Raw genomic sequence first — 26,675 nt, 5'->3', positions numbered from 1 at the left:
GGTGGCGATATGGATCTTCACTGGGTGGGCACTAAGCGTAGCATTCTCCAGCTATGACCCGAGAGTCAACTCGACCATGTTAAGGCCATGAACTGAGACATTGACGGTCGCCTCTAGATCGCGTTATAGGTGGTCCTGAAGTCCACTACATCAAACATGACTTTTTTGGTCCTAAAGTTACTCGGTGAGCCGAAAGTGACGGGCAGTTCGAACCACCCCAAGGGCTTGGCCGAGAAGTCCGAGGTAATTTCAAAGAAGGGGGATGACAGTTTCAACACACTCCTTGGAATTTTTAGAGTGTCCAGTGTGTCGATGAAGAGGAGGTTGATGGAGCTCCCTCAGTCGACTAGCACGAGACCCAATCGGATGTTCTGCATAGTGGCTTCGATCATAATAGGGTAGAGATCAGGTCACTTGACACTCACGAGGTTGTCGGCTTGACTGAAGGTAAGTGGCACTTCTTACCACTTCATATGTGGGCTTGGGTCCAGTGTGGTCGCTCACACCTCCCAGACCAATGACTTGTATTTTCTGTTCGAGGAGTACGTTGCTGCGTTGCTGAAGATGTGGTGGAACATGTGATCGGCTTATTGGTACCCCAGTGTCGACTGATCGGAGTCGGTCTCATCGTCATCATCCTCGCCAGGCCTAGATTTAAGCTCTCCAAGCTCCTTGTCGATGATACCCATAGGACCTTACACTCGGTCCAGTCATGGGCGTCAGTGCGGTGGATAGGCTGGAATCCTAGCAGCTTGACAATGAGGATGAGGATCGGTGGATTTGGAAGTGGGATCCATCCAGCACCTACTCCGCCAAATCAGCATATGATGCATCCTTCATCGGACAAGAACATCAACTGTGGGCTAAGTTACTCTCCGGGGCGTGCCAAGCATTTCATGTGGCTTGTGTTTCCCATTGCGGCAATGGACAGCGGACCGAATGAGATGACGACATACAGACACGCACGCCTTCTGCCCACTTTGTGGTCAGGGAAGGAGACGCTGAAGCACAGCAGTTCCTATGGCACTAGGCAGATGTGGCACCAGACTGCTGCAATGCTTCATTTGCCTCGGCCATCGTCCACAACGTTGTTCAGGATGGCTGGTACATTTGGCGGTCGCCGCTACCCAAGGAAAAAAAGGCGTGGATTCGACTCCCTGTTTATATTACTCACTTGGCGAGTATGGATGAAACGTGATGAGAGAGTCTTTGCGTCGACCCTAACTTCGGCTTTGCCTCGTCGTAGTGGTTGATCAATTGCATGTAATAGATCATACTTGATTTCTTGTCCTTTTTCGTTTATTTGTGTTAACTCGGAGCCATTCTTGGACTCGGGTTTAACACTGTAACTCATGCTTCTTAGCGCTTCTTCTATAAAACTGACGGGCAAAGCTTTCGCCTATCAAAAAAAATAGATAGTGAAAATCTTCGCAATTCTTAGGTAAGTGATGAATAACTGTTACATGATATGCAACTTTTTTCACAACTTCAAAGCAACGGTGGCGAACTAGAGAGCGAAAAATCGTAATAAATAAGCTCAACGTCGATGTAAAATATTTTGAATCAGTGACTTCTTAGAGAAATGTCAAGTATTATGAAATGAAGGGCTAACACAAAAGTTCACATAAATCTTGATTAGCTACGGTATCGTAGAAAAAATCCTGCATTTGAAAGGAGAACTCAAGGATGCAATGTCACAAATGGCTTGAAGGGGACATGTGAATTTTTCCTACTACATGTGCTTTCTGCTGTTGGGAAAAGTTTTGAAACATTATTCGCTCAATCAATCACCCAGGAAAAGTTTGTTTCAAACGAACTGGCGAGCACGTTCCATTTAATGCCGTTGCCAGACTGGGACCAACTGCAACTGATGAGCCAAACACAGCAACCCCCAGTTGTGTGTATGAGGATTCATCACTCCCTGCGTCTTCATGAAAGAACGATTCAGACAATTCATTAAGCTTGGTACAATGTGCATTAGACATCATTACACGCAAGGCAAACCACAAATACATTACACGCAACGTAAACCAGAGTCAAGCTACAGAGTACAGACTTTTTGCAACGACACACTGATTGTACTCGGTTGACAGTAAGATGTGTAACACGACTTATGATGTCCTTCAGGACATATCGGAGCATATGTATTCATCTGTTAAGCAATCATCAGGCAGAATGGTAGTGCGCTTATTAGCCGCAGCAGGATCCACAAGCAGGGAGAGAACCTGAAATTTGTACCGATGGTTAGAAAACTGAAGTCCACCGTGCTGAAATAAGATACCATAATCTGGAATTTGAGCACATACTGTGGTCATTGGATCGGATGTCAGATAGAGTGCGAGGGCCGCGAGAACCACCATTGCCACCTCCTCCATATGGGCCCCGTCCAGAACCACCACCGGGACCTCCACCACCGGGTCCACCGTCCCATTTCTTACCAGCGCCATATCCTTTCTTGTACCTGTCTGTTTTTTCGGCCTAAAAGGTCAAAGTACATGAATAAGATTGTGTTCTCTCCTATTTCGGAAGCCTATCCAACAAAGCAAAGTTGGCGGTAACAAAAAATTGGGTAATTAATTCTGATTACTTACTGAGAACATTGTGAGAAAGAACATTCTGATGAAGTTCACAACAGCCCGAAAGAAGTCAGAGATTATGCTCAGTCGCCATATTGTCCGCTTGTCTTTCACAACACCTGCAAAGCAAGTCCAGACTAAAATGACCTTTGCTTGGTTGATGGATTATATATACAACCCTGACAAAGAAAAGGCAATCCATAACTGAGGGGGGGGGGGGGACACAAATGGAATCCTAACAATTTCAAGAACCCTTGAATTCTTCTAGGAAAAAGTGAATGCTATAACCCTAGTGCCCGTCACTCTTCCCATTGCCCCCCCCCCCCCGGCAGCAAACCCTAGCGCCGCTGCCATGTGCTGCTGGCGGTAGGAGCCAGCCCGCCCACGGTGGAGGCACAGGAAGGATCCTGGTGAGATCCCTACCGAGTATGTTGTTGTTCTTCGCTTTTTTGTGATGCAAGATTTGATCAAAATTGGGGCCGAAATATAGCATGATTAGGCTAGATTGACTTGTTTGTAATGTTAGATTGTTCAATGTGTTGAATACTTGAATCCTTTAGGTTGCGCTGATACTCGAATCCTGACCTTTATAACTCTTATTTCAGTGTTTGATCCTTCGGACGCATTTCGAGTAAAAGTTATGATTGAATCCTTTTGCACAATCATAGATGGCAGAAAGGAATCGAAAGGGTAAAACCTGACACTTTGTTGTGGACCATGAGTTGTTCTCTATCATTGAGTTAGCTTCACATGTTAAGAACTATTTCAAATCGAATGATGATTAGAGAATGACAACGTAGTATTCTACAACAGAGGATGGGTTGATCCCTTTAATTGCCGAGTGTGAGATACCTGCATTATTTGAATGTAACATGGACACAAGGAATGTGAAATTCTGTGCCTATTGAGAACAAGCAGCCGCAAACATTACTTGAGCTTGCAGCCACAACCACTGCCATTAGTTGCTGTTCCCTCAAGCTCACAGCCATTAGATGGTGTCCCCACGAGCTCACAACCATTAGTTGCTGTTCTTTCAAGCTCTCAACTTATTGGTGGTGATAGCTCTCCGCCTGATGTTGGTGAAAACGATCCTGAGGAAAATGTTCTATTGGCTGCTCCATTTGCTGCATGGCCACATCAAACCTACCAAGGTGAGTATGAAGACGACCAGTGTGTTGGGTACAATGACGAAGCAATCGATTACTTAGAAAGAAGCATGGACCAAAAGCAAGTTTTCTGATTTGTGCAAAGTTGATTATGTCAACAACAATTTAGCAGAGTGCTTCAATAGTTGGATCAAGAAGATCAAGCAACTCCCAGTAGTAGACCTATGGGACACACTTAGGCAGATGATAATGGAAAAGCTAGAGACAAGGAAGGAAGTTGCAAAAGGGTTGCCTCAGGTGAAACTACTCCCAAGTGTGAAGAAGGAATTGAACCTCAGAAGCAAGGGGCTGCCCTACAACATATCAAAAGCAGATCCAACTATAGCTGAGGTTTCAGGAGCTGATAGTCGTTCAGGCACATGGATGCAACTGTTGATTTGGACAAAAGGGAGAGCGCATGTAGGCAATGGCAAATCACTGGTAAACCCTGCACACATGCTCTTGCTCTCATATTCTCACTAAGAAAGTTCAAGATAGAGGACTATGTTGATGATTACTACTCAGTGGCCAGATTTAAGGCTGCATACCAGAGTGTCCTCATGCCAATTAGAGGGAAATCTCAATGGCCCAAGGTGGACCTAGGATTTAAGGTGCTTCCTCCCAAATTGACTAGGTCAGTTGGGTGGCCTAGATATCAAAGGATAAAGAATAGTGGTGAATCATCAACAGGAAAAACAACATCAATGCAAAAGATGTAAACAATTTGGGAATCATGAAAAAGCGTTGCAATGAGGCCATGGCTGATCCAGATGGCATGCCTAACCCACCTCCAAAACAGTCTAAAAGGTACACCTCATTTACATAATTTACTTGGATTGTTCATTTATATGTTCATGTGCTGATCATTACTAAATTAAATTGAAGGAAGAGGAGGAAGAAGGCTGTAGAGGCAAGAAAACCAAGTGTGCCAATCCTTCGACATCAACTAGAGAATCCAATCAGCAATATGGCAATATGGCTGCAACTTCAAGTCCAATGACAAGGCGAAGGGCAGCACTTGCATGTTCTCCTACTAGCCAATGCACTCAACCAGTTGAAGCAAGCACAAGTCCAGGGCCCTGACAAGGAGGCAAAAGGCTGCTATGAATTCCCCTTTGAAATCAAACATGTAGTGCTGTTGTGGTCTTTCGAAAGTAGTGTGATGCTACTTATGTATTTTGGAAGCAATGTATGAACTTATTTACTAAGTATGGACCGATGCCTTGCTGAATCTGATGTTACTTGTTGTGGTTTGAATGATGTATGACCTAATTTATGCATGCTCACTTTGATAAGTCGGATGCATATTTGCTTTCCTGTTAAGTATGCTTCTCACTGTGATGTGTATGGTTGCTGTCCAGATTTGTTTCAGAGTAAAGGACAAGGGTACATATGTCTTTTCCTTCTTCAGTTAGCTCATAATGGTATTTTGGAGTAACAGGGATGAACAATAGTGGTATTTTTGACAATGGCACAACTTTAGATGGTATTTTGGCAAACTGGCTCCAACATAATGGTATGGTGGCAATTTTTCCAATTCCTTCTATACTTGCATGAAAAATATGTAAATCCGAAATCTTTTGCTGTTTTTCATTTTCTACAGTATGGCGGTGGTATTTCAGAAAACATTCTAACAGTTTCAGACCTCAAATTTGCTAGGCATTTCGATCTACATTCATCATCTAACTTTTTAGCAAGTATAAAAATATGCAGCTCAATAAAAAAGGGAACATATACAGCAGTCGCGCATTATTTGGCTCAACACTTCATTAACCAATACGAAGTGATATAATTGCATCTTTTGCACTCATCTCCAATATATAAAGGAAAGAACTCACAGCTTTTCTTGGGAAAAACCTCAGTATGGTACTGATAAATAAATCAAACTACCAGCTGCAATTCTGCCCAAAATATCAAGTATATCATAAAATTCCAAAAACCCTAATAGCTAAATTTCTCTTCGCTCCAAAAACCATTGTGCCTACATATGACCAAAAAGATACTAGTAGAGACTAGAGAGGACTTGGCGCCTCTCTCCAAGGTGGGCCCCATCTCCCATGAGTTCAGCTGTAAAATTGGGGAATTGCACGGTCACTCTTGTCTACATGGTTTGTGAAATTAAGCATGAACGACGACAGCCCAAACAGTGCATCATTGTGCTATACGCTTCTGTCCCAGTCATTCATCATGTTTTTGCTTATCAGCATCTCCTTCACAAGTCACAACAACTAATTATACATGATGCCACAAATAAAAATACGGTGAGCACCAAGCTACGTAATCCAGTCAATTCTAAAGATTTGTTCAACGATGCAATCTGTAACGGCTACCAGTATAAGGCAACGATATTTCATTGGCTGCAGTTCAACACTAAACTGGTTGGATAGGGAATTCTGTTTTCCCCTCATCCAAACACGCATTAACTGGATTCCTAATAGAAATTTCAATTGATTCCCAGAGATAGCAGAAGAATTGTTCATTCAGCAAGAATCCCCCCTCGCTGAGCAGAAAAACATGGGCGAACCATAATTCTATGGCTAGGGCTTTACCCATGCATCTCGAAATCTGATGTATATGATGGGCGGACTCGCAAGATTAACGATGACAGCTTGCTGTATTCGCTACTCTAGCTTCCGGATCTACAGGATTACATGCTCAACCCACACGACAACTACCGCAATAGGATCATAAGAACCATCAGGATTGGATCGATTGACGGATCCGACAGGCAAGCGAACCCAGTAGTACAAGTAATAGATAAGAAAGTCGATGAATCCATCCTGAGGATTGGAATATTCGACGGGAAATCGGGTTACCTCTCTCGACGTAAGCCATGGCCGCCCCACGGATCGCCCTTGCTTCCCTCCGCGATGAAAATTAGGACGATGTGTTTTGGTTCGCGGGGAAAGATAACAGGGCTAAGCCGAAGCGAGAAGGGGATTCGCGAAAATTCGGCCGGTCAACCAGGTTCTTGTTCGTTCACATATATTTTTCTTCCGGTATTTTTGACGTCTGTTTTCTGCTTCGCTTCTACGCGTGGGCCCATATCCCACTCCCGCGTGCTCTTGCGTGAACTCACCTATCATACACACTCCTATGTGGACTCACCTGCCGTGTACGCTCCTGCGCAGATCTACTTCTCGTGTGCGACCACGTGTCCCGCGTTATATACGAAACATGTGCACGTAACTAGTAAGGAAACAAATCGAACTTTCACGCACTCTCAAATGAAGGTTAAGTGCCTTTAATTATGAATGAATGATTAAGGGAATCAAGTTAAAATATATTAGAGCGGCGGGGCTCCGAGGCCAACCATGTGGTCTAAGTCGGCGAAAATCGTTTCGTTCGCCCGATGCGCGTCATGCAGCTCTCGTTGCGCGCTCCGTTTCACACTGAACCAGCGAGCCCACGTGTCGACAGGCTACTTGCCGCCGGCTCCCGCCGATCTCTCCGGATGCCCCCCGTTGTGTGTTGTCGTGTGCCATGTGCTAGTCGAGTGTACGTGTTTGTGCATTACACGTGCCGGTTACCTCCTCACAGGAAGACACTGCCAGCCCTTGTGGCACGTTGTGTGATGCGTGTGGGCTTAATGCACAGCTGTCCAAGGTATTCGTCGGCCGCTATAATCTAGAGCTCCTCCTCCCTTTTTCGTCTTTTTTCCCTTTGCAAGGTATGGTTCTTGGCTGCTCAGTCTTCATTCTTACCCTCACACTATTGCTTGCTTTGGCCAGTGGTTGTGCTCGCGATTCGAATCTTTTCACATGGCGACTTTTCAGCTTGTGGATCTCATTGATCCTCCCGGCCTGTGGGCTTGGTTCCTTCAGCGGTTGCCTTTAAAGTGTCTACATCCATGTTCCTTTCCCTAGTAGCCCTCCGATTTGTTTGTTATTTTTTGTTATCATTTTCTATGGCGATGGAGGCTGGGTAGCTTCAGCGGTTGCTTTAAAAATGGCTAGATCCATATCTCTTCCCCTACCGTCGCTTCGATTTGTTTACTGTTTTTTGGTTGCCACTTTCTATGGCGATGGATTTAACATATGGTGTTGCTTGTTCTTTTCCCTCCCTTCGCCCTCCTCGCATTACTTTCCAGCACTTTCTCGTGCTTTGCCCACATCTATCGATTGTTTTTTAATTGTTAGCGTGGCACGGGAAAGGGAAAGCGACCTGAAGCTTTCTTCCTTTCTCTTTTCCCCGTATCATCTGGTTGCTTTTCCCTTCAATGATTTTAAGGTTTTCATGTCTCTTTCCACGCAGCTCTGTGTGCGTATTTGGCCGATTTCCCCCTTGTTTTGATCACTGCTTTCCACTTGCTCGTGTGTCTGCCCGTTGCTTCCTGTGTTTGGTTATTGCTCCGTATTTGCCTATCCACATGTTTGTTTGTTACCCCTTATGATTGGATTCGTGTGTGCTGATGTTGCTCTCTGCTTATTATTTGTTGATTGGATGCAAAGGTTTCCCCTTCCCCCTTCAGGTTGTTCCCATGCGCATGAGGGGAAAAAAAGAAAATAAAGGATGTACGCAGAGGGGAAGAAAAAGGAAAGAAAAGGGAGGTGGAGGGTATAAGCGGCAGAATCCAATGTGAGCCTAATCTTTTTTTTCCCTTTGTGCTTTTTACCTGTTGCAGCGAAGGAGTACCAAGTGTGGATCTATTGTAATCTACTTTTGCTCATCGCTCCTGATATAGCGTTATTAGCATCTTGTTCGCTCAACCCCCCCCCCCCCCCCCGGCTTGGCCTCGCTTCCTCTACCTTCTACTTTTTGGGATGAAATTTTTTACAAAAACCATATTCCTTATTTCATTAATGTACTGATGTGAGCTTATTAAACTTACAGGTGTCCTTCCTTCCATCCAGGTTTCCATCTCTTGTATCTCTTCATGTTGTTTGATCCACAAGCATATTGTCACATGGTTGTGTTTGTTATTTTTTGTGAGATGTGGCTCCCTTCTCTAATTGTCTCTGAGTGATCTTTTTCAACTTATATTATGTGAAAACTTTATTGTTAGTTAGCTTTGCATTATATTATTAACCGTGTTTTTATTGTTTTTGTTACACCATGCCGTTATGCATAGTGTAGCAGCTGACACATTGTTCCCGCATATTACATTATGCTGTATTTTTATTGTTCCTGTTATGTTGTGCCGCATATTACATTATGCCACATTTTTATTATTTTTGTTATGCTAGATGTGTCAGCTCTTTTTTAAAAAGTTCCTTGTGTTTCCACCTCTTGTAGCTCTTCGTGTTGTTTGATCCGTAAGTAGCTTGTGACAAGGTTGTGTTCGTCATTTTTGGTAAGATGTGGCTCCTTCCTCTTATTGTCCCGGGATGATTTGTTTATACCTATATTATAGGTAGATCTTATTGTCAGCTGGTATGTGGATGATATTATTAACCGTATTTTTGTTGTCTCTATTACATCATCCTATTATGCATGGTATAGCAACTGCCACAATGCCCCCACATATTACATTATGTCTTTTGTTTTATTTTCTCTGTTATGGTCCTTTTTTTAAAACTTTGTTGCGGAACACATGACAAAAAAAGAAAAAAAAACACGAGGGAAAAAGTCCAATCTGAGCCTAATATTTTTCTTCTCCCTGTGTTTCCCTAGCTACTGTAGCAAAGGAGTATCGATGGGAGATACATTCCAGTCTCATTTTACTCATCGCTTCTGGTATGGCATTGTTGCCATCTTATTCACTCCACCCACCCCCTCCCCCTCCCCCATGAACGCCCTTCCTCTTCTTCCTGCTTCTTTGGGCATCCATTTTTTTTTAAAAAAATGTTGTCGTTATCATTGCCTAATACTAATGTGTGTTAATTAAGCTAACGGGTATTCTTTCTTTCTATGTAGGTTTTCACCTTTTGAAGCCCTTTGTGTTGTTTGATCTGCAAGGAGTTTGGCGCAAGGTTGAATTCTCTAATTTCGGTAAGATGTAACCCCCTACTGTCCGTAATTAATTCATTCATGCCCATATTATGTGAAGATCTTACTGCCAGTTGCCTTATGTATGATATTATTAAGCATATTTGTATTGTACTTGTTACATTATGCCGTTATACATAGTATAGCAACTGACACATTATCCTCTCTTTTTTTACCTTTTCTCTTTCTCCTCTTTTTTTACATTCCCTTATTCTCCCCCTTTTTATCTCCTACTCCTTTTCCTGCATAATGGGAAAAATAAAAAAAGGAAAGCTAGACCAACCTGGGATAACCATATGTTTGCTATTGAAGCCTCTTATATCTCCCTCTTGCAAGCTATCGCGTCTAGGTGCCGCTTGCCATATGCCTCATTGCTATGTGAAGTTGTTGACAATGAAAGTATCCTTTGTGGAGTAGAAATTGAATTGTCTTTACTGAACTTCCAAAGTACCCCGCGACAGCTCTTTTTCTGGTCATGTGCTAAGGCAGGATGCATGGCTGTCTATGAGCAAGCTACCCTTCAAGTTGTTGCCTGTCTTCGGAGCATATACAATTTTATTGTGCTTGATTATAATTTTGAAAGATTAGTTCTTTCAAAAAAAAATTGCTCGCCCTGCGCTCACTAATCTGCACAATTACTGAGTTCGACTGCAGGTGTTAGAGCCGATGGTTTGTAGTGCCATAATCATCCCATTGTTTTTTTAAAAAAGCTTGCATCATTAAATTTGCTTGTATAATTACACTTTGGAGTAGATACTTTCCCTGGTTTGTTCACTGCATTGTATGTGCATTTATTTGCACATCGTCGCATTATTAATTAATAGATATCAACCCTACTATCCACTGCCACCTAAAAAGACCACATTAACATTAGTGCCCAAATGATCGACCTAAGTTGCCACTGCCTCTTTTCATTGTTATTTGCCTTTTTCTCCTGATTGATCCCTATATAAATCTGTGCTTTTTCCATTAGTAGCTAATGGAGACATGTCCAGCCCAACCGTACGATAGTACTGATGTTGTGTCATGTGCGTTCGCCACCCTTTTCTTTGGCTCTACTTCTCTTTGTTATATTTAATGTGTGTTGTTTCCACGCTCACTAAATCCACACCATTCTCTACCTTTTTCTTTTTTCCCTCCCCCCCCCCCCGGCCTGTGCCCACTACTCCGGTGACACCCAACATCTTCATCTGCCCACCACACGCGACCTAAGGAGTGGAACTCGGAAAAAAAAATAAAGTATGTTCTTTGCCATATATTTCTAGATTTTATAATGAACACTGTGATAAGACTAAAAATATACCTAGAGTTCGTCGGCCAGGTGTTCGGGCCGGAGTCCATCGAATTCGACCGCGAGGGACACGTGCCGTACGCCGCCCTCGCCGACGGCCGCGTCTTGCGGTGGATGGGCGAGGAGAGGGAGACCTGCCCAACTTAAAGAAGCTATAAGTTGGGAGCTAAGCTAACAGGGGTTCGATTCTTTGAATTGTATCTGGTCTCGGGCTTTGAATGAAGATCGTGTACATGGATCATATTGTTAAAAAAAATGCAGCTCTGAGAACTCAAAAAGATTCATGGGCTACTCTGAACCAAAAGGACACCTACGCCCAAACAATCCATCTTACTCATGCAAGTATGCAACTTCCATGCAAATCGAGATACGTATACACATTCCCTGAACAAATCCATTAAGATCACCATCTCCTTGTCTCCATGGAAGAGAAGAGGCTCCAGCTACGGCGAGGCCGCGATGGCATCGTGCAATACCCGCACCTCTTCTTCGTGGCCCTGGTCGCCGCGGACCCATTCCCCCTCAGCCCGCTGGCCGGGATCGACTACTGGCCGGTGAAGCACGAGCTCGCGCCGTACAGGGAGGTCATGGGCAGATGGCCCAGGGACAACGCCAGCCGGTTCAGGCGCGGCAGGCTGGAGTTCGTCGGCCAGGTGTTCGGGCCGGAGTCCATCGAATTCGACCGCGAGGGACGCGGGCCGTACGCCGGCCTCGCCGACGGCCGCGTCGTGCCGTGGATGGGCGAGGAGACCGGGTGGGAGACGTTTGCCGTTATGAATCCTGGTTGGTAAGTGCTCCGTTCATTAGTTTCTCTAGAAATCATAAGAGATTTGATCTAACACTTGCATTCTTGGGAACATTGGTATCCTCAATAGTTCATCTCGGCATGTATTGATGCAATGTACAATGTTCTTTCTTGGCAAAGGTCAGAGAAAGTTTGTGCCAATGGAGTGAACTCAACAACGAGAAAGCAGCACGACAAGGAGCAGTTCTGCGGCCGGCCGCTCGGGCTGAGATTCCACAGGGAGACCGGCGATCTCTACGTCGTCGACGCTTACTACGGGCTCATGGTCATCGGCCAGAGCGGCAGCGTGGTGACCTCCCTCGCGAGGGAAGCCGGCGGGGACCCGATCAGGTTTGCGAACGACCTCGACATCCACAGGAACGGCTCCGTGTTCTTCACCGACACTTGCATGAGATACAGCAGAAAGTGAGCAAACCAAAGCATTCGAGTCTCTTCAGTTGAGTAAAAAATTCGGTATTTCTGCTGAAGAGTAGTTACTATATAAGCTAGTTTTGCAGGGACCACTTGAACATCCTGCTGGAAGGAGAAGGCACCGGGAGGCTGCTCAGATATGACCCAGAAACAAGTGCTGTCCATGTTGTGCTCAAGGGGTTGGTCTTCCCGAACGGCGTCCAGATCTCAGAGGACCAACAGTTTCTTCTCTTCTCCGAGACAACAAACTGCAGGTAAAAATAAAAATAAAATTGTAATTTTGATGCTCATGATCCTACTAGAAGATTATAACCAGATGATAATGGCTCCTCCCATTGGCATGATCAAGTTACACACATTTCACCTTGGTTAGGATAATGAGGTACTGGCTGGAAGGCCCACGAACGGGGGAGTTCGAGGTCTTCGCGCACCTGCCGGGCTTCCCGGACAACGTGCGCTCGAACGGCAAGGGGCAGTTCTGGGTGGCGATCGACTGCTGCCGGACGCTGGGGCAGGAGGTGTTCGCCAAGCGGCCGTGGCTCCGGACCGTATGCTTCAAGTTCCCCATGACGCTGACGATGCTCACGAAGAGGGCCGCCACGAGGATGCACACCGTCCTCGCGCTCCTCGACGGCGAGGGCAACGTCGTGGAGGTGCTCGAGGACCGGGGGCGCGAGGTGATGAAGCTGATGAGCGAGGTGCGGGAGGTGGGCCGGAAGCTGTGGATCGGGACCGTGGCGCACAACCACATCGCCACGATCCCCTACCCCTTGGACTAGCCAAAGCTTGCACGTCCAATGGAGTGATGTTGAATTCTGGTCGTAGTCATCTGTGTATTTGGCATAATGGACAAATTCAGATCCAATCCAATAAGATTAATCGTTGGTCGTGCAGCAGACTAGCAGCAGCATACATAATTGAAGTCTTGAACTGAATTGATACATGAAAGTGTCAGACCAACTTGACACGCTAAGGGATTGTTTAGCACAGTTCGACTCCCTGTTTCCGGCTCTACTTAAAAATCCACGGTAGAGTAGATATACTACAGAGCTGAAGCTGACAGTGAAGATGTTTGGTTAGCAGACCGGCTTCAAATCTAGAAATAAGAGGTTTTTTATACAAGTATTATCTTTATGGTGTTACATATATATTGTTTTTACATATAAGTATCTGTGATTATTCATAAAGATTGTTGGTCAAGTTAAAATAGTTTACTGTGAACTCATCTACTGTGGTGACATGTTCGAGCAATTCGTCACATCTAGTCACGAATATCATCTCTCCAATTCACTACAAACAAGATGTTGTTTGATGAGTAATAACATCAACTCAAATTTACAATTAATCGATCTCAAAACCAAACAAAATTCAGAAGAGCGCGCTCTCAAAATTCAGAAGATCAACCTCTTGCTCAAGTCTTTGCGATCAATACAATCCAATTGAACAAAACCTTTTCCTTTTAGTGCTTACATCCATTGGATTAACCAGCAACATGCTGCTGCTAAACACAATAATTATCCCTAAGGCCCAGATTATTACAAGAAGAGAAGATGAGGGAGCAATCACTCGCTTGAGCAATCATAACATGTCCGGCCACGGTACACCTGGAATCGGCAGCTGGAGGCGTCGCGCAGCCGGACGCCGAGCGCGTAGTTGGCCATCTGCAGCTCGGGCACATTCTTCTTGAGCTCCGCCGTGGCGCGCTCCGTCTCTTCTTGCTACCTGTGCTGTGCCTCAACACCGTGCTTGAGCGCCACGATGTCGCGCTCCGTCAGGATTAGGGACAACAAAACAATATGTTTAGGATGTACTGAACCACAAGCCCAACTGTAAGCATACATATAGGGGCAAAGAAAAATTAATGATAAGATGTAAACACGCAAAACAAAAAATAATGATCAGATGTAACACTAAAGTTATACTCATGCAGAACCAAGAATTCAAGCCAATCTCAAACTCCCAGCAGAATCGGGCCTATGGATTACCTTTTCATGCTCCTCAAGTACAGTTTTGGCCACATAGTTCTTTTGCTCCAAAAGATCATCCAGATTTATTCTTGGAACTAGGGCTCGAACCACTAATTTTCAAGAAGACTTTAGAGAAACAGTACTGGAAAACAACAAAAAGTTCAGTATAATGATTTACCATCAAAGACATAGGCTTGAATTTGTTGTTGGAGATTCTGCAACTCATGAATGCATCATCAGCATTTTCCTTGACAACTCGATATTGGATTGTGCAGATCAGCTGGACGAAGAAATTATCCTATAGAGGAAAGAGCATCATCACTTGAATTTGAATTGGGTTAGGGTAATTTGAATTTGAATTACTATTTGACATGATTTTGGAATGAGGAATTAATTTAAGAGATTCGAACTTGAACCTTGATTGAATCAACTGAATTTGAGTTATAGCTAAAAAGGGTTAAGGGATAGATTTAGAATGCACGAGATTATGTCTTGAACGATTGGCATTCGAATATGAATTCGATGAGGACTTGGATGAATTTGAATCTGACTAGGAACTGAGCTAAAGGAAATGATCCAGAGATCTAACCACTTTAACTTAGATGATGATTTGGAAGATCGAATTTCTAAGAATCGAATTGGATTAAGATTCAGCCGAATTGAACTAAGACAAGATTTGAATTTAAAAGATATTCAAATTCGAATCGCCACTCAAGATTCAAGAACATCAAGAAATCAAAAATGCAAATGCTCAATTTAATGTAGGGTTGATTTAGAATTTGGCTATGGTAAATTTTGAAATACATAGTTCAAATAATAATACACATACATATATACACACACGGTAAGTCTATTCCGCGCTTAGACGCAGAACAAACTTGCGTTGCGCCACTGCGGCCGACCGAGCTAGCATCTTATTGTGCTCATCCCAGTTGAGTTTTTCGTAAGTTAACAAACCAAGAGAGACAATTCGTTGATGCCATGAACACATATAAACCCACCCACCAGAGCATACATGTAGAGTTTTTTTTTTATTTGAATTGTTAAAATATAATATCTCTAGAACTACCAATACGATTTTTGATCGTTTCAAGTATATTGTTGAAAAAAAATACGCTTAACAAAATGAGATCCATGAAGGCTATATTTTGATGAAGTTTTAGGATTGTTATATAGTTACAACATGTTAGACATCTAGTTTCGTTTTGTGCTATACTGCAGTTACAATTTAGGTTGTAATTGTGATTTAGAGACAGTCGAGTTACCACATGCTGAACAACATAGTTACATTATGGTAAACACTCTAGTTAGAATAATATAATTATAACATATTAGATACTTTAGTTACGATAATGCAATTATCGAGTGAGTACTAGTTACAACACGTTAGACACTCTAGTTACAACATAGTAGTTGAGTGTGAACTAGTTACAACATGGTAGACATTCTAGTTACAACATGCTTAACAATATAGTTACAACATGCTGAATAATATAGTCACAACATTATCGATTGAGTATTAGTTACAATATGGTAGACACTCTAGTTACAGCATGGTGAACACACCAGTTACAACATAGTAGGTAATATAGTTACAATATGTATTATCGAGTGTGGACTAACTACAATATAATATACACTCTAGTTACAACATGCTGAATAATTTGATTACAACATTGCCGATTGCAATATGGTCATGATTAGTTACAATAAGTCGGTTTGGATAAGTAAGTTGCAATCTCACTATGCATATAGTTATAACTACTCTATGTCTTTACAACGGGTAGTTGCAATCACTATATGGTTGTAATTATTTCAAAGTTTATTAAAACATATCCATGATGTATCTAGTTTTATTAAGCATACATTTTTAAGTAAGATGCTTCAAGTGGTTCGTAAATCGGAGTTAGGGTTTAGCAAAAAAATATTTCAAAAATTAGAACGAGAGTATTAGACAGTCGAGTTAGAGATAAACGAGTTACAACATGCTAAATAATATAATTACATAGAGACAACCGAGTTACAACATGCTGAACAATATAGTTACAATATGGTAGACACTCTAGTTACAACAATATAATTACAATATACCAGACACACAATGCAATTATCGAGAGAGTACTAGTTACAACACGATGGACACTCTAGTTATGATATGGTCAACACTCTAGTTGCAACATGGTATTCGAGTGTGGACTAGTTATAATATGGTAGACATTCTAGTTACAATATTATCGATTGCAATATGGTCACAATATTATCGAGTAAGTATTAGTTATAATATGATAGATACTCTAGTTACAACATGTATTATCGAGTGTGGACTAGTTACAACATGATATGCACTTTAGTTACAACATTGCCGATTGCAATATAGTTGCAATTAGTTACAATCAGTCAGTATGGACAGGTAAGTTGTAATCTTACTATGCATATAGTTGCAACGGGTAGTTACAATCACTATATGGTTATAATTATTTCAAAGTTCGTCAAAACATATCCATAATGAATTTAGTTTTGTTAAGCATATATATATTTTTTAAGTAAGATGCTTCAAGTGGTTCGTCAATAGGAGTAACGGTTTAGGAGAAAAAATATTTAAAAAATTAGAACTAGAGAGAAGGTGGGATGGTGGGGTTCCTTTGACCATGCATGTGGTTTGCGCGCGGGGAGAAAATGGCTCGCTGGGTTGGCACGTGGAGAAAAATGGTTCGCTGAGTTGGCTAGGCGCATCAATAAATAGTGTAGAGCCTAGGTATATAATATGTATATACAATATATATACACATATGAATAAATACATATATATATATATATATATATATATTCTAGATTTTAAGTTGGCTTAAATTATTTAGGAAAAGTTTTTAAAAATGAGGGATTTTTGGCTAATTTATAAATGCTAAAACACATGGTGTTACATCCATGGAGTTGGCTGCTCCACAAATTTATGGAGCTATGGTGTTTGGAAAGACTCCACCTAGATCCACAGTGGAGTTTGAAGTTGAAGCTCTCCCAAATAAGCCTAAAAATTGATCACTTTCATGGATGGATCCTCCTTATCTCCACGGGGTGCACATGACACTGACTAAATTTTTGTTTTAGTGTGATCCATGATATATAGCATCCTATGTGATATACTCGAGTCTAACATGTATGAGATCCAAACTCCTAGCAGGTCAATTAAGATATCTAGTTATTTTTATTCTGGGCCTGTCACTGGTTAACTCCCCCTTCCTAAGATTTGCTGCAATTGGTGTCAAATCTCTATCGATTCCAGATTTCAAATTCGAAGAACAAAATCTCGAATCATTTGTACGCATACAAAATATTTTTGGGCCGAATCCGTCAAGGACTTAATGCTACGGGCCCGCGAGTTGGGCTCGGTCTCATACGAGCCGACCTACTTGCTAGTAAAAAACTGACCTGAACCGCTCCAAATAAAAATCGGACAGGAGAGCATCCGCTCGAGACTCGAGAGGCGGCGAGGCAGACCGAGCGGACGCCATGGATCGCGAATGGGGCTCGAAGCCCGGCAGCGGCGGCGCCGCCTCCGCCCAGAACGAGGCCATCGACCGGCGGGAGCGCCTCCGCCGCCTGGCCCTGGAGACCATCGACCTCGTCAAGGACCCTTACTTCATGCGCAACCACCTTGGCAGGTACCCGCACTAAACCCTAGCTTCGTCTCCGAACTCGCGCTCCTCTCGATTCGCGTTTTTTAGTTCGCACTGCTCTTTCTCTCTAAATTGCATCAAAGAAAATAGAGAGAGAGAGAGAGAGAGCAGATGGATCCTATCGATCTATACGCTGATTCTGCTGGGTTTTGCGCCTGCGCAGCTACGAGTGCAAGCTATGCCTGACGCTGCACAACAACGAGGGGAACTACCTGGCGCACACGCAGGGGAAGCGGCACCAGACCAACCTCGCCAAGCGCGCCGCCCGCGAGGCCAAGGATGCGCCCGCGCAGCCCCAGCCCAACAAGCGCAAGCTCGCGCCCCGCAAGTCTGGTGCGTGAGAAAAACAGACTCTCCACTCTCCTTTTCCCCCTCCCCAATTTGTCTATCTGGAATTTAGACGCAAATAATCTGCAATTGTTGCGGATATGTATAATTCTACCAACTAGGACTCGCTATTTACGTTTGGCAGTTGCCTGGACTTCATTTAGCTCATTCAGATAAAAAACTGCTATTGCGCTAGGCTTGTTCATGAGTGTTAGTGAAGCAACAATCTGGGGCATCTTTCTTTTGGTTATTTCAGGATTTGACGATTGGAGTGATATAGTACTTGTGTCATAGCATAGTTCGTTGTTGTGAGGATTCCACGATGTTTCAACTTTCCTCTTGTTGTAAACCCAGAACCCATGATTTCCTTTGGATATTCAATGGTTGGAGGTTGTATAGCGCACCTAATATGGATGCATAGCCTACTGGATCTGATGGCTAGTTCGAGTTCAACTTTTCCTTGCCAATTATTATGCCTTGTTTTATGTGTTTTTCCTGATAATTTCACTTAATAGAACAACAATAAGTTTTTTGATTCCCAACTAAAAAAGATAAGTTATTGTTTGAACAACAAGAAGTGAACATTATATCTATAATAGCATAATCTTCATTTTCCATCTGTTGTTTGGATATGCCATAACTACTTTTCTGTCGAAAATAAGACAATTGGCGATCATATGCTACTTTATTTACTGTAGTAACACATGGCTATTTAAGGTATTTGATGCTGACGACATTCACTGACATAGATCATGCTGCACCTTTTCCTGAAGTTTCTTGCTGGAGTTTTTCTACCTTTTCTGGATAAGCTGTAGACACTGACAATATAGTTTTCCAGTGTCCATTGTTAGGGGTAATGCTGAATTACTGACACATTAGAAAAGTAAGGTAGATATCCATTCAAATAACTGAAGGGCTCCTAAATGAGCTGAAGGAAGCTGAAACCCTTTCTAAAACGAAATTTTGTCTTAGGTCATATTATCACCAAACATGGTTGAGAAGAGAATGTACCTATAAAAGCCTTGAAATCTCATCTTGGAGCTTGGACGATGCAAATGTAAGCTTATGTTGTTCGGTCTTACTTTTACTATGCCCATTTTGGAGCCTAATCGTGCACGTTTGGATTACTTCTGCAAACTCCTTTTATTGATGAAGTTTTCTGATCCCAATGGATGTTCCTTAGGACAGAAAATTTATAGGACTTGATGATTTTGAAGGCTTACTCGTCCTGGAATGTTCTTAAGCTATTTGGGCCTTTCTATTTTATTGTTACCTTTTTTTGGTAGTAAAGTACACAATCAACTTTAGTTGTTCACACACAATTGCATTCTCTTGGCAGCTGTTCTCATAACTACCTTTCCTCCCTTTGCAGTTAAGATTGGCAGACCTGGGTATACAGTAACCAAACAATATGATCCTGACACGAAGCAGCACTCATTTCTTTTTGAGGTTAGTACTCAATTTTTTTGAACCATGTGAGGTTAGTATTGGTTGTGTTCACATTATTTGGCACATGGAGTTAGTCTGCACAGGATTCTGCGTGTGATATTGTAAAATCCAGATAAAGTTAGTTTGCCTTCGAATCTGCCATTATCTAAAGATATATATATATATATATATATATATTTGTGTATTTCTCTTTTCATGTCATGTAATGTAGGCACCTAAGTTACATATGCGAATGATCTTATGGTGGTACCAGTTAAGTTAGTTCCCATTTCCATCTTTAAGTTTATTGCATCTACTAGTCCATTGTTTGTAAGGATTGCTTAAGCTCATATGTGCAAACTATTGTTTATCTGAAATTTCATCTTCTGATAAAGCAGGCTTATTGACAAACTAGCATATTTGAAATAGTGATTCTCCAAATTAGCATATCCAAATTAATTATCAGCTTATGTGTTTCTTAACTGCTCTTCCTCTTCTGAAACTATTCAGTTCTGGTTTTAAAGTAATAAGTTTCATGCATATGAGTTTAACTGAAATAATAGAATACAACACACGCGAGTTTAACTGAAATAATATAATACAACACATAATGATGAATACCATACTAGTTACGGACATATTTCCAAATATGCAATTTTCCCTTTATCATTTTATTTTGTTACGAACAATTTAAATTATTTTTTACAGTGGGGTGTTAACTTTGACAATTTTCCTTTTAGATTGGTTACCCTGAAATCGAAGAAAATAGCAAGCCAAGGCACCGTTTCATGTCATCATATGAACAGGTAAAGCTAATCTCTGAGCATGAGGACCAACATGGCTGTTTGAGCTATAGTATGCTGCTTTGATGTTGTTTGTACTGCCCCATGTACTAAAATATGCTTCTCTTTTTGTACAGAAAGTCCAAACTTGGGATAAGAGATACCAATACCTACTTTTTGCAGCAGAACCTTACGAAACCATTGGATTCAAGGTGATTCATTGCAGAACTTCTCTGATAGGGCATCAGACCCACTGGCCAATGAATATTATTGACACGACTTCTTGTTGCAGATACCAAGCACAGAGATTGACAAATCAGTGGATAAATTCTTCTCCTATTGGGATCCTGACAAGAAGGAGTACATGGTTAGTCTTTTTTAACAAAGTTTTTACCTTGAGCTTAGCTAGCTTTCTAGCAATCTTGGTTTCACAACTATACATTGTACTTTTGGTAACAGCTGCAGCTGTACTTCAAGGCAAGACCGACAGAAGCTAATAAACCACCAGGTCCACCACCAGCCCCTGGGACTTTGCCTAACGGGACTGGAGGTCCTGGTGCTCTGCCAAGGCCGCAGGGACAAGTTCCACCGCCCCCGCCGCAAGCTCCACCGCCCCCGCCTCAGGCACCTCCTCCTGCACCTATGGGAATGCCCCCTAGGATCCCTCCACCACCTATTGGGGGTGCTCAACCTCCGCCGCCTCCTCCACCTGTTGCAAATGGTCCTCCACGCCCAATGATTCCACCGCCACCTAACTTCACTCCTGGAGCACCCCCACCGCGTCCTCCAATGCAAGGTTTTCCTGGGCAACAGCAGTAGATGACCAGAGTTCCAGCAACTGAGATCCGGAAATGTTGAACGCTTTGCCTTGTATTATGTTCTTCAACTCACTTTGTATGTTGCTATATGCGTTACATGGTTCTCGGGGACCATACAATTATGTTGGCGTGTTGAACTTTTTGATACACACTTAAGCGAAGTACCTGTTGTCTAACAATAGCATGCGCAAGTGTGCTCTGTTTCTTGGTTCTACTGCTGTGTGCATGTGGCCATCTTGGATGAGCAGAACGCTGTATATGTTGTTCTCTTTTTAGTTCTTTAAACCTGCATACTAGTTAAGGGTTTATTTGTTTAGGTTTCTGTTTCTAGTTTTTCTACTACTAAAAATTTAAACTAATGGTATTGCTAAAAAGTAGCTTTTGATTTCTAGAGAAGTTAAAAACCTGTTTGTGAGAAAATAAACTATAAATTAAAAAGCTGGCTAATAGTAGCTTTTCTGAGAAATGATATGCTGAGAAATTAAAAACTTATTATAAAAGCTTACTTTTAAAATTTAAAAGTAGTTTTTTAGAAAAATAAAAAGCATAGTTATTATAAAAGCTAAAATCAAAAGCTCAAACAAACCGGCCTAAAGCTGCTTGTGTACAAAAATGCTATTGCTCGTGTGCCTGTAAATGGTGAGCGACTCACTAGTCTGTCTCTGGTATCTCTTCTTTCATCAGTCTAGACAAGTAGAATTGAAAATAAAAATCCTCGAACCGAACCTAATTAGAATCAACAATAATCACTAGTTGCCAGGGGATGCTAGATACATGTTCCATGCTTAGAATTCTTCCTTCTTCAAACCAGATCACCACGTTGCACAAGCAGAAGTCTGACCCTGATAAACTGAGGACACTGGAACCGTGGGACAGGCTCACAGGCTAATAGTGGCGAGAATTTAAAAGTGTCATTCGAACAACAGCTCAGTTTGCCAATGTGCCAAATGCATTTCTAAAGGCAATTCATTCATTACAGTTTTCTGTCATTCAAGGGGTAGCAACAAAAGCCCTTGAAAGTGAATGCTCTACGGCTAAAACTTAAACATAGCATTAACACCTCATCCTCCTATGTTCAAGCTCTTGCGAAAATCAGAGGAATCGCGATAATATACTTCGGTGATGGATAGCTCAGCACAAGACCTTCTCAGTGCAGTCAGCTCTGCTTTTCGTGATCCACTTGGTGCAAAGCGGCAGCAGCAGCACCGCTAGGGTTCACTCCACCAGATGTTGGCCTGCACAATTAATCAAAGGTAATCATGAGATAACTTGATATCACCACATGCATGAAACAGCAAAGTCTACTTACAATCCAACGAAGACTTTAAACGCATCGTATGTTGCCCATTGCGCTCCTGTGAGAGTACCGACCATAATAATACGAAGAGGAAGGCCGCGTGTAAATAGGCCCCACATTCCAAGGGTTCGTACAGCCTGAAAGTATAATGCATTGATCAGAAGACAAAAGTTAAGAAACTGTTCACAAAATTGGTAATGCTATAGAATAATATGATCTTACAGTCGGATAGGAATATCTTTTCTTTTCTTTTCAAAATTAGATAGGCGTAACTTTGTTATATGATATTTTTTCAATGTGTAAGCTACATAGTTTACTTTGAACCTTTTTTAGATAGGACTAGCAGCTTACATCTGCCACGGTGGCTCCCTGTGCATTGTTGAGGAAAGACACCAGGTTGTCTGCAGGATGAGATATAGCAGCACAGAAAACTCCAGCAATATACCCCCCAGCAAAGCTCACTGCTAGCTGGAGTGGCTTACTGCATTGATCTTTCGGCTTTGGTACCGCATGCTTGTATACCATCTCAACTATGGTCTCAAAGCAAGCAAATTTCATCATAGTGTCTGCAAGGTAATAAATAGAAGTAATTAGGGTGCACAAGCGAGCATAGGTCATTAAAAACTCGACCATGGGGAAAAGACATCCCCCTGGCTTTGTCTTAAGAGAGGGAGTACCGAACTCTTTAGAGAGGTATTCACACGACCTGCGAGCACCCGGGTTCGAGTCCAGGTGGGTGACCTCTCAACTGGAGACTCTACCAACTGAGCTATTGCTCAGTTAAAAGAATGCAATAAGATCTATCTCTGCGAATTAGTTGTGCGAACTATCTCTGCATGACTACGTTTTCTGTAAAGCGCCTTAAAGGTGAGTGGGCATTACATAGTCATGTCGCACAATCAAGTTATTTAAGTTATCCATGAACACCATACTCGAAGACTATTTCACACATAGCTTTAAACTCTAGTTTTTTGACAAATGTGCCTGGGCTAGATTTCTACTGCAGAGTGCAATGAATTATGGATCATACAAGTTGTTACCGAGATAGTTCCCCACTTCAAAATTTTGTTTCGGTACCAGCGGGTAAGCAATGAAATCAAGCAGGCTCGTTCATACCAGAGCAGGTGCAGGAAAGAGGACTAAATTACAAAAGTTCGGTATTGATCAAAATTCTAAACTACTTGGTCTATAGAAAATCAGGAGTGATGAACCCTTAACTCCTCTCAGACATTTGACTTACAGGGAACTTGGCGGCCCCAAAGAGGAAGAAGTCCTTTGTAAAGCCTGAAATTTGCACACATGATTAAAGAGTGTTCTCCAAAACCTTGAACAAGACTAGTTGTAACACAAAGCACACAAGACACGCAGTATCTATACCCAAAGGCACCTTCAGATTGGACAATCTTCGGAAGTCCATCGGTCAGGCATCGAGCAAATCCTGGCTGTGTCTGGACTCGAACCTTGACAGCCTCCATGGGGCAGAGAGCTACATCTGCAATCACCTCAGCCGACGCTGAAGCTGCAAGGTAGATCAAAGTCCTCAATTTTTCAGCATGCTCAGGGCCAGCAATGTCGGAGTAGCACTTCTTGAAGAACTCGTAGAACCCAAACTTGCAGGCTCCCTGGCAGCTGTACCCAACCAGCGTGGCCATCCAGCCTTTGAAGAACCCGCCAAGACCTTGCTCTTGGAGAAGGACACCAAAGCCAGATGAGATGTCCCTGTACTTGCTAGGATCCACCTGAGAACGAACATTGAACCAATCAGCAGCTCCATTATCCATTGAGCCATCTGGGAAAGCAAGGAAGGAACCTCTCGCTCACGGACCTGCATGTTGCACTTGACGAGGTCGAGCGGCGTGACCGCGAGGTGGGTGAGGCCGGTGCTGAGGATCCCGCCGAGGGCGCAGGTGGCGTAGAACAGCGGCGTGTGCATCGCGATATCCGCCCCCTTCGTCTCCTCTTTCCCGCCCGCAGCTCGAGCTCCCTCCCCGCATCGGCCGCGGACGGTGGCCTCCCACCTCCTCCCGAGCTGCTCGGCGTTGGCGGCGAACGTGGCCAGCACGCGGTCGAGGGGCAGCGCGGCCGGGGAGCACCCGACCTTGTCGCGGCTCCCCATCTAGGAGGCGCAGAAGCTGGGGGTCCGACGGGAGAGCGAGGGCGTCGCGGGCGGAGGAGACGCGCATGGTAGGGGGGAGAGGGCGAGGGGGTTGCGGCAAAGGCCGCGTGGGGCCGCGGTCTCCCTTAGCTTAAGCTCAGGAGCTGGGACTCCCCTCCCCACCGCGCGCACCGGCGGCGGCTGGCGAAAGTGGCGTGCCGCTCGGTGTGCTCCGCGACCGCGAGGCGGCTGCGTTTCCCTGGGCCGCGACGCGAGATTTGCGTGTGCGGATGGGGTGGGGCGGTGTCGCGCACCCGCTGGGCCCGAGCGCGCCAGGGACTTTTCTCGCGTACCCGCTGGGTTTCTCCGCGGTCCGCGCGGACCTCGAGGTATGGTGGAAACTGATGGGTGTATTTGTTATCCGGATTAGGATTAGTAGATATGTATCTTACAAGTAGACTGAGGGAAGTAAGTTAAATAAAGTTATATTTATTTAAAGTATTTGATTAGTTGTATAGGTTTAGATAGACTTAGCTGTGTTTTTTTAATTGATTAAATTTGAAATCGTATGTGTGGATAAAAAAGTCTCGTATAAAGATGATTTTGTGATATTAATAAATGAGTCTGTTTATATGAGTGGATGTATAGTCTATATCCGTCGGATCAGATTGCGGGTTTCACTCCTGATTCAAAATAATATTGTATATTTGTACTTATCAGATCATATTGCAACAGTGAATATAAACAACTAAATATATATTTTTTTAATTCTTTACATCTGGTAGGTTAGGACCCAAGAGAAGCGAAAAACCAAACACATATAGGTGAATCGTGAATTCTGGTCGCGCCGGGCATTTGAGAGCACCGGAATCAAACGGTTTGAACCATCCGGGGCCTCACGTGGTTTTACGTATCTGAAGACTGCAGGCTTCTGCGTCTGATGAAGTATTACCGTTTGATTTGGGTCTCATTTTTCGTCTGGACTTTGCTAATGCAACTGATCTTAGCAGCCACATGAAGGACCGGTCAATGCTGAGTCGCGCCATGTGATTCTAAGTGATGGACTGCAACAGCCATTAACGATCATGAGTCATGCCATGTGCTCGGAGTTTTTCAGCCAATGCCGATGCCTGATGCAACACAAGCTCCTCTCATCTCCCGTCCCAGCTCTCTCTCTCTCTCTCTCTCTCTCTCTCTCTCTCTCTCTCTCTCTCTCTCTCTCTCTCTCTCTCTCTCTCTCTCTCTCTCGAGTTTTTTATTTTTATATTTTCTAACATTAGTATTTAAATAAATAGAGTTCTGATGTCAATATTTAAATAAATAGGCATCTATGTTTTCGGAAAGGAATCTCTCTTAGTCTTTTATTTTTATATTTTTTAATATCAATATTTAAATAAATAGATCCCTAATGGTAATATTCACATAAATAGATGTCTACCACCTTCTTAAAGAGATACAATATTTTTAGAGGGCGATAAGAATGGCAATGTGGCAGCGGAGTAGATCTCTCTGAGTTTTAACATTGTCATCAAGAGACTTAGTAGAGCCAATAAGAGAATCATAGTGAGCATGTGTAATTAGCTGATGCGCTATTTTCAATTGGATCCTAGCGACATGAGCTTAAGCTAAGAGCTGTGCTAAGTCATGCTACTTAGGAGTACTTTGGGGAGCTCGTCTCGATTAATACGACATCTACTTGGAGGTAATATGTAGATATAGCATATGAATATAGTCTTCCTCTTGTGCTACTAGCTGAGACGTACCAGAAGGATCCAACAGAGATAAACATTTGGGAAGCGGTAGTATGAACAAGTCAGACAGTGGTGAATGAAGCAGACCTGACAACTGTAGGGAACGAGCAAGACGTGGTTGATGCAACTGAGGAGTGTAGCTAATGAGAGGGAGCAAATCCCTAACATAATTGAAGAGATGGAGAGGAAAGATCAAGAGCGGGAGGAAGCCATTACTGATGATAATTCATTCGACGAGGAGGGAAATGCTTATGTTCCTGTAGAGTGGAGGAATTAGGAATTTTCAAAGTTGGTGGTCAGTGAGGGTCATCGGACACCTTAGAAATATCATGAGAACGAAGTATCTTAGGGTGCTATTTACCTTAGTAAGGAGACTGTTA

General features: G+C 43.0%; 4 protein-coding genes across 4 annotated transcripts; 2 read left to right on the top strand and 2 right to left on the bottom strand.

The window, feature by feature from the left end:
* Positions 1-1,932: 1,932 nt before the first annotated feature.
* On the bottom strand, positions 1,933-6,699 carry LOC133912112 (uncharacterized). The gene is made up of 4 exons (XM_062354697.1): positions 6,538-6,699; positions 2,592-2,695; positions 2,307-2,478; positions 1,933-2,225 (listed from the first exon to the last, which is right to left on the bottom strand). The coding sequence occupies exons 1-4, from the start codon at positions 6,554-6,556 to the stop codon at positions 2,191-2,193; spliced, it is 330 nt and encodes a 109-aa protein (XP_062210681.1). The 5' UTR covers positions 6,557-6,699; the 3' UTR covers positions 1,933-2,190.
* Positions 6,700-11,362: 4,663 nt separating this feature from the next.
* On the top strand, positions 11,363-13,142 carry LOC133910977 (protein STRICTOSIDINE SYNTHASE-LIKE 13-like). Its single transcript, XM_062353213.1, has 4 exons — positions 11,363-11,727; positions 11,866-12,150; positions 12,243-12,410; positions 12,530-13,142. The coding sequence occupies exons 1-4, from the start codon at positions 11,363-11,365 to the stop codon at positions 12,933-12,935; spliced, it is 1,224 nt and encodes a 407-aa protein (XP_062209197.1). The 3' UTR covers positions 12,936-13,142.
* A 4,418-nt stretch (positions 13,143-17,560) lies between these two features.
* On the top strand, positions 17,561-21,366 carry LOC133912110 (uncharacterized). Its single transcript, XM_062354695.1, has 7 exons — positions 17,561-17,782; positions 17,961-18,130; positions 19,497-19,573; positions 20,293-20,358; positions 20,472-20,546; positions 20,627-20,701; positions 20,794-21,366. The coding sequence occupies exons 1-7, from the start codon at positions 17,631-17,633 to the stop codon at positions 21,151-21,153; spliced, it is 975 nt and encodes a 324-aa protein (XP_062210679.1). The 5' UTR covers positions 17,561-17,630; the 3' UTR covers positions 21,154-21,366.
* A 550-nt stretch (positions 21,367-21,916) lies between these two features.
* Positions 21,917-24,862, bottom strand: LOC133912109 (mitochondrial phosphate carrier protein 3, mitochondrial-like). The gene is made up of 6 exons (XM_062354694.1): positions 24,275-24,862; positions 23,827-24,188; positions 23,690-23,733; positions 22,801-23,015; positions 22,462-22,586; positions 21,917-22,387 (listed from the first exon to the last, which is right to left on the bottom strand). Exons 1-6 carry the CDS (start codon positions 24,563-24,565, stop codon positions 22,309-22,311), a joined length of 1,116 nt encoding a protein of 371 aa, XP_062210678.1. The 5' UTR covers positions 24,566-24,862; the 3' UTR covers positions 21,917-22,308.
* Between the last annotated feature and the right edge of the window lie 1,813 nt (positions 24,863-26,675).

The sequence above is a fragment of the Phragmites australis genome, chromosome 3 (assembly GCF_958298935.1).
Source record: "Phragmites australis chromosome 3, lpPhrAust1.1, whole genome shotgun sequence".
Lineage (NCBI taxonomy): Eukaryota > Viridiplantae > Streptophyta > Magnoliopsida > Poales > Poaceae > Phragmites > Phragmites australis.
This window is presented reverse-complemented; position numbering and strand designations above follow the sequence as displayed.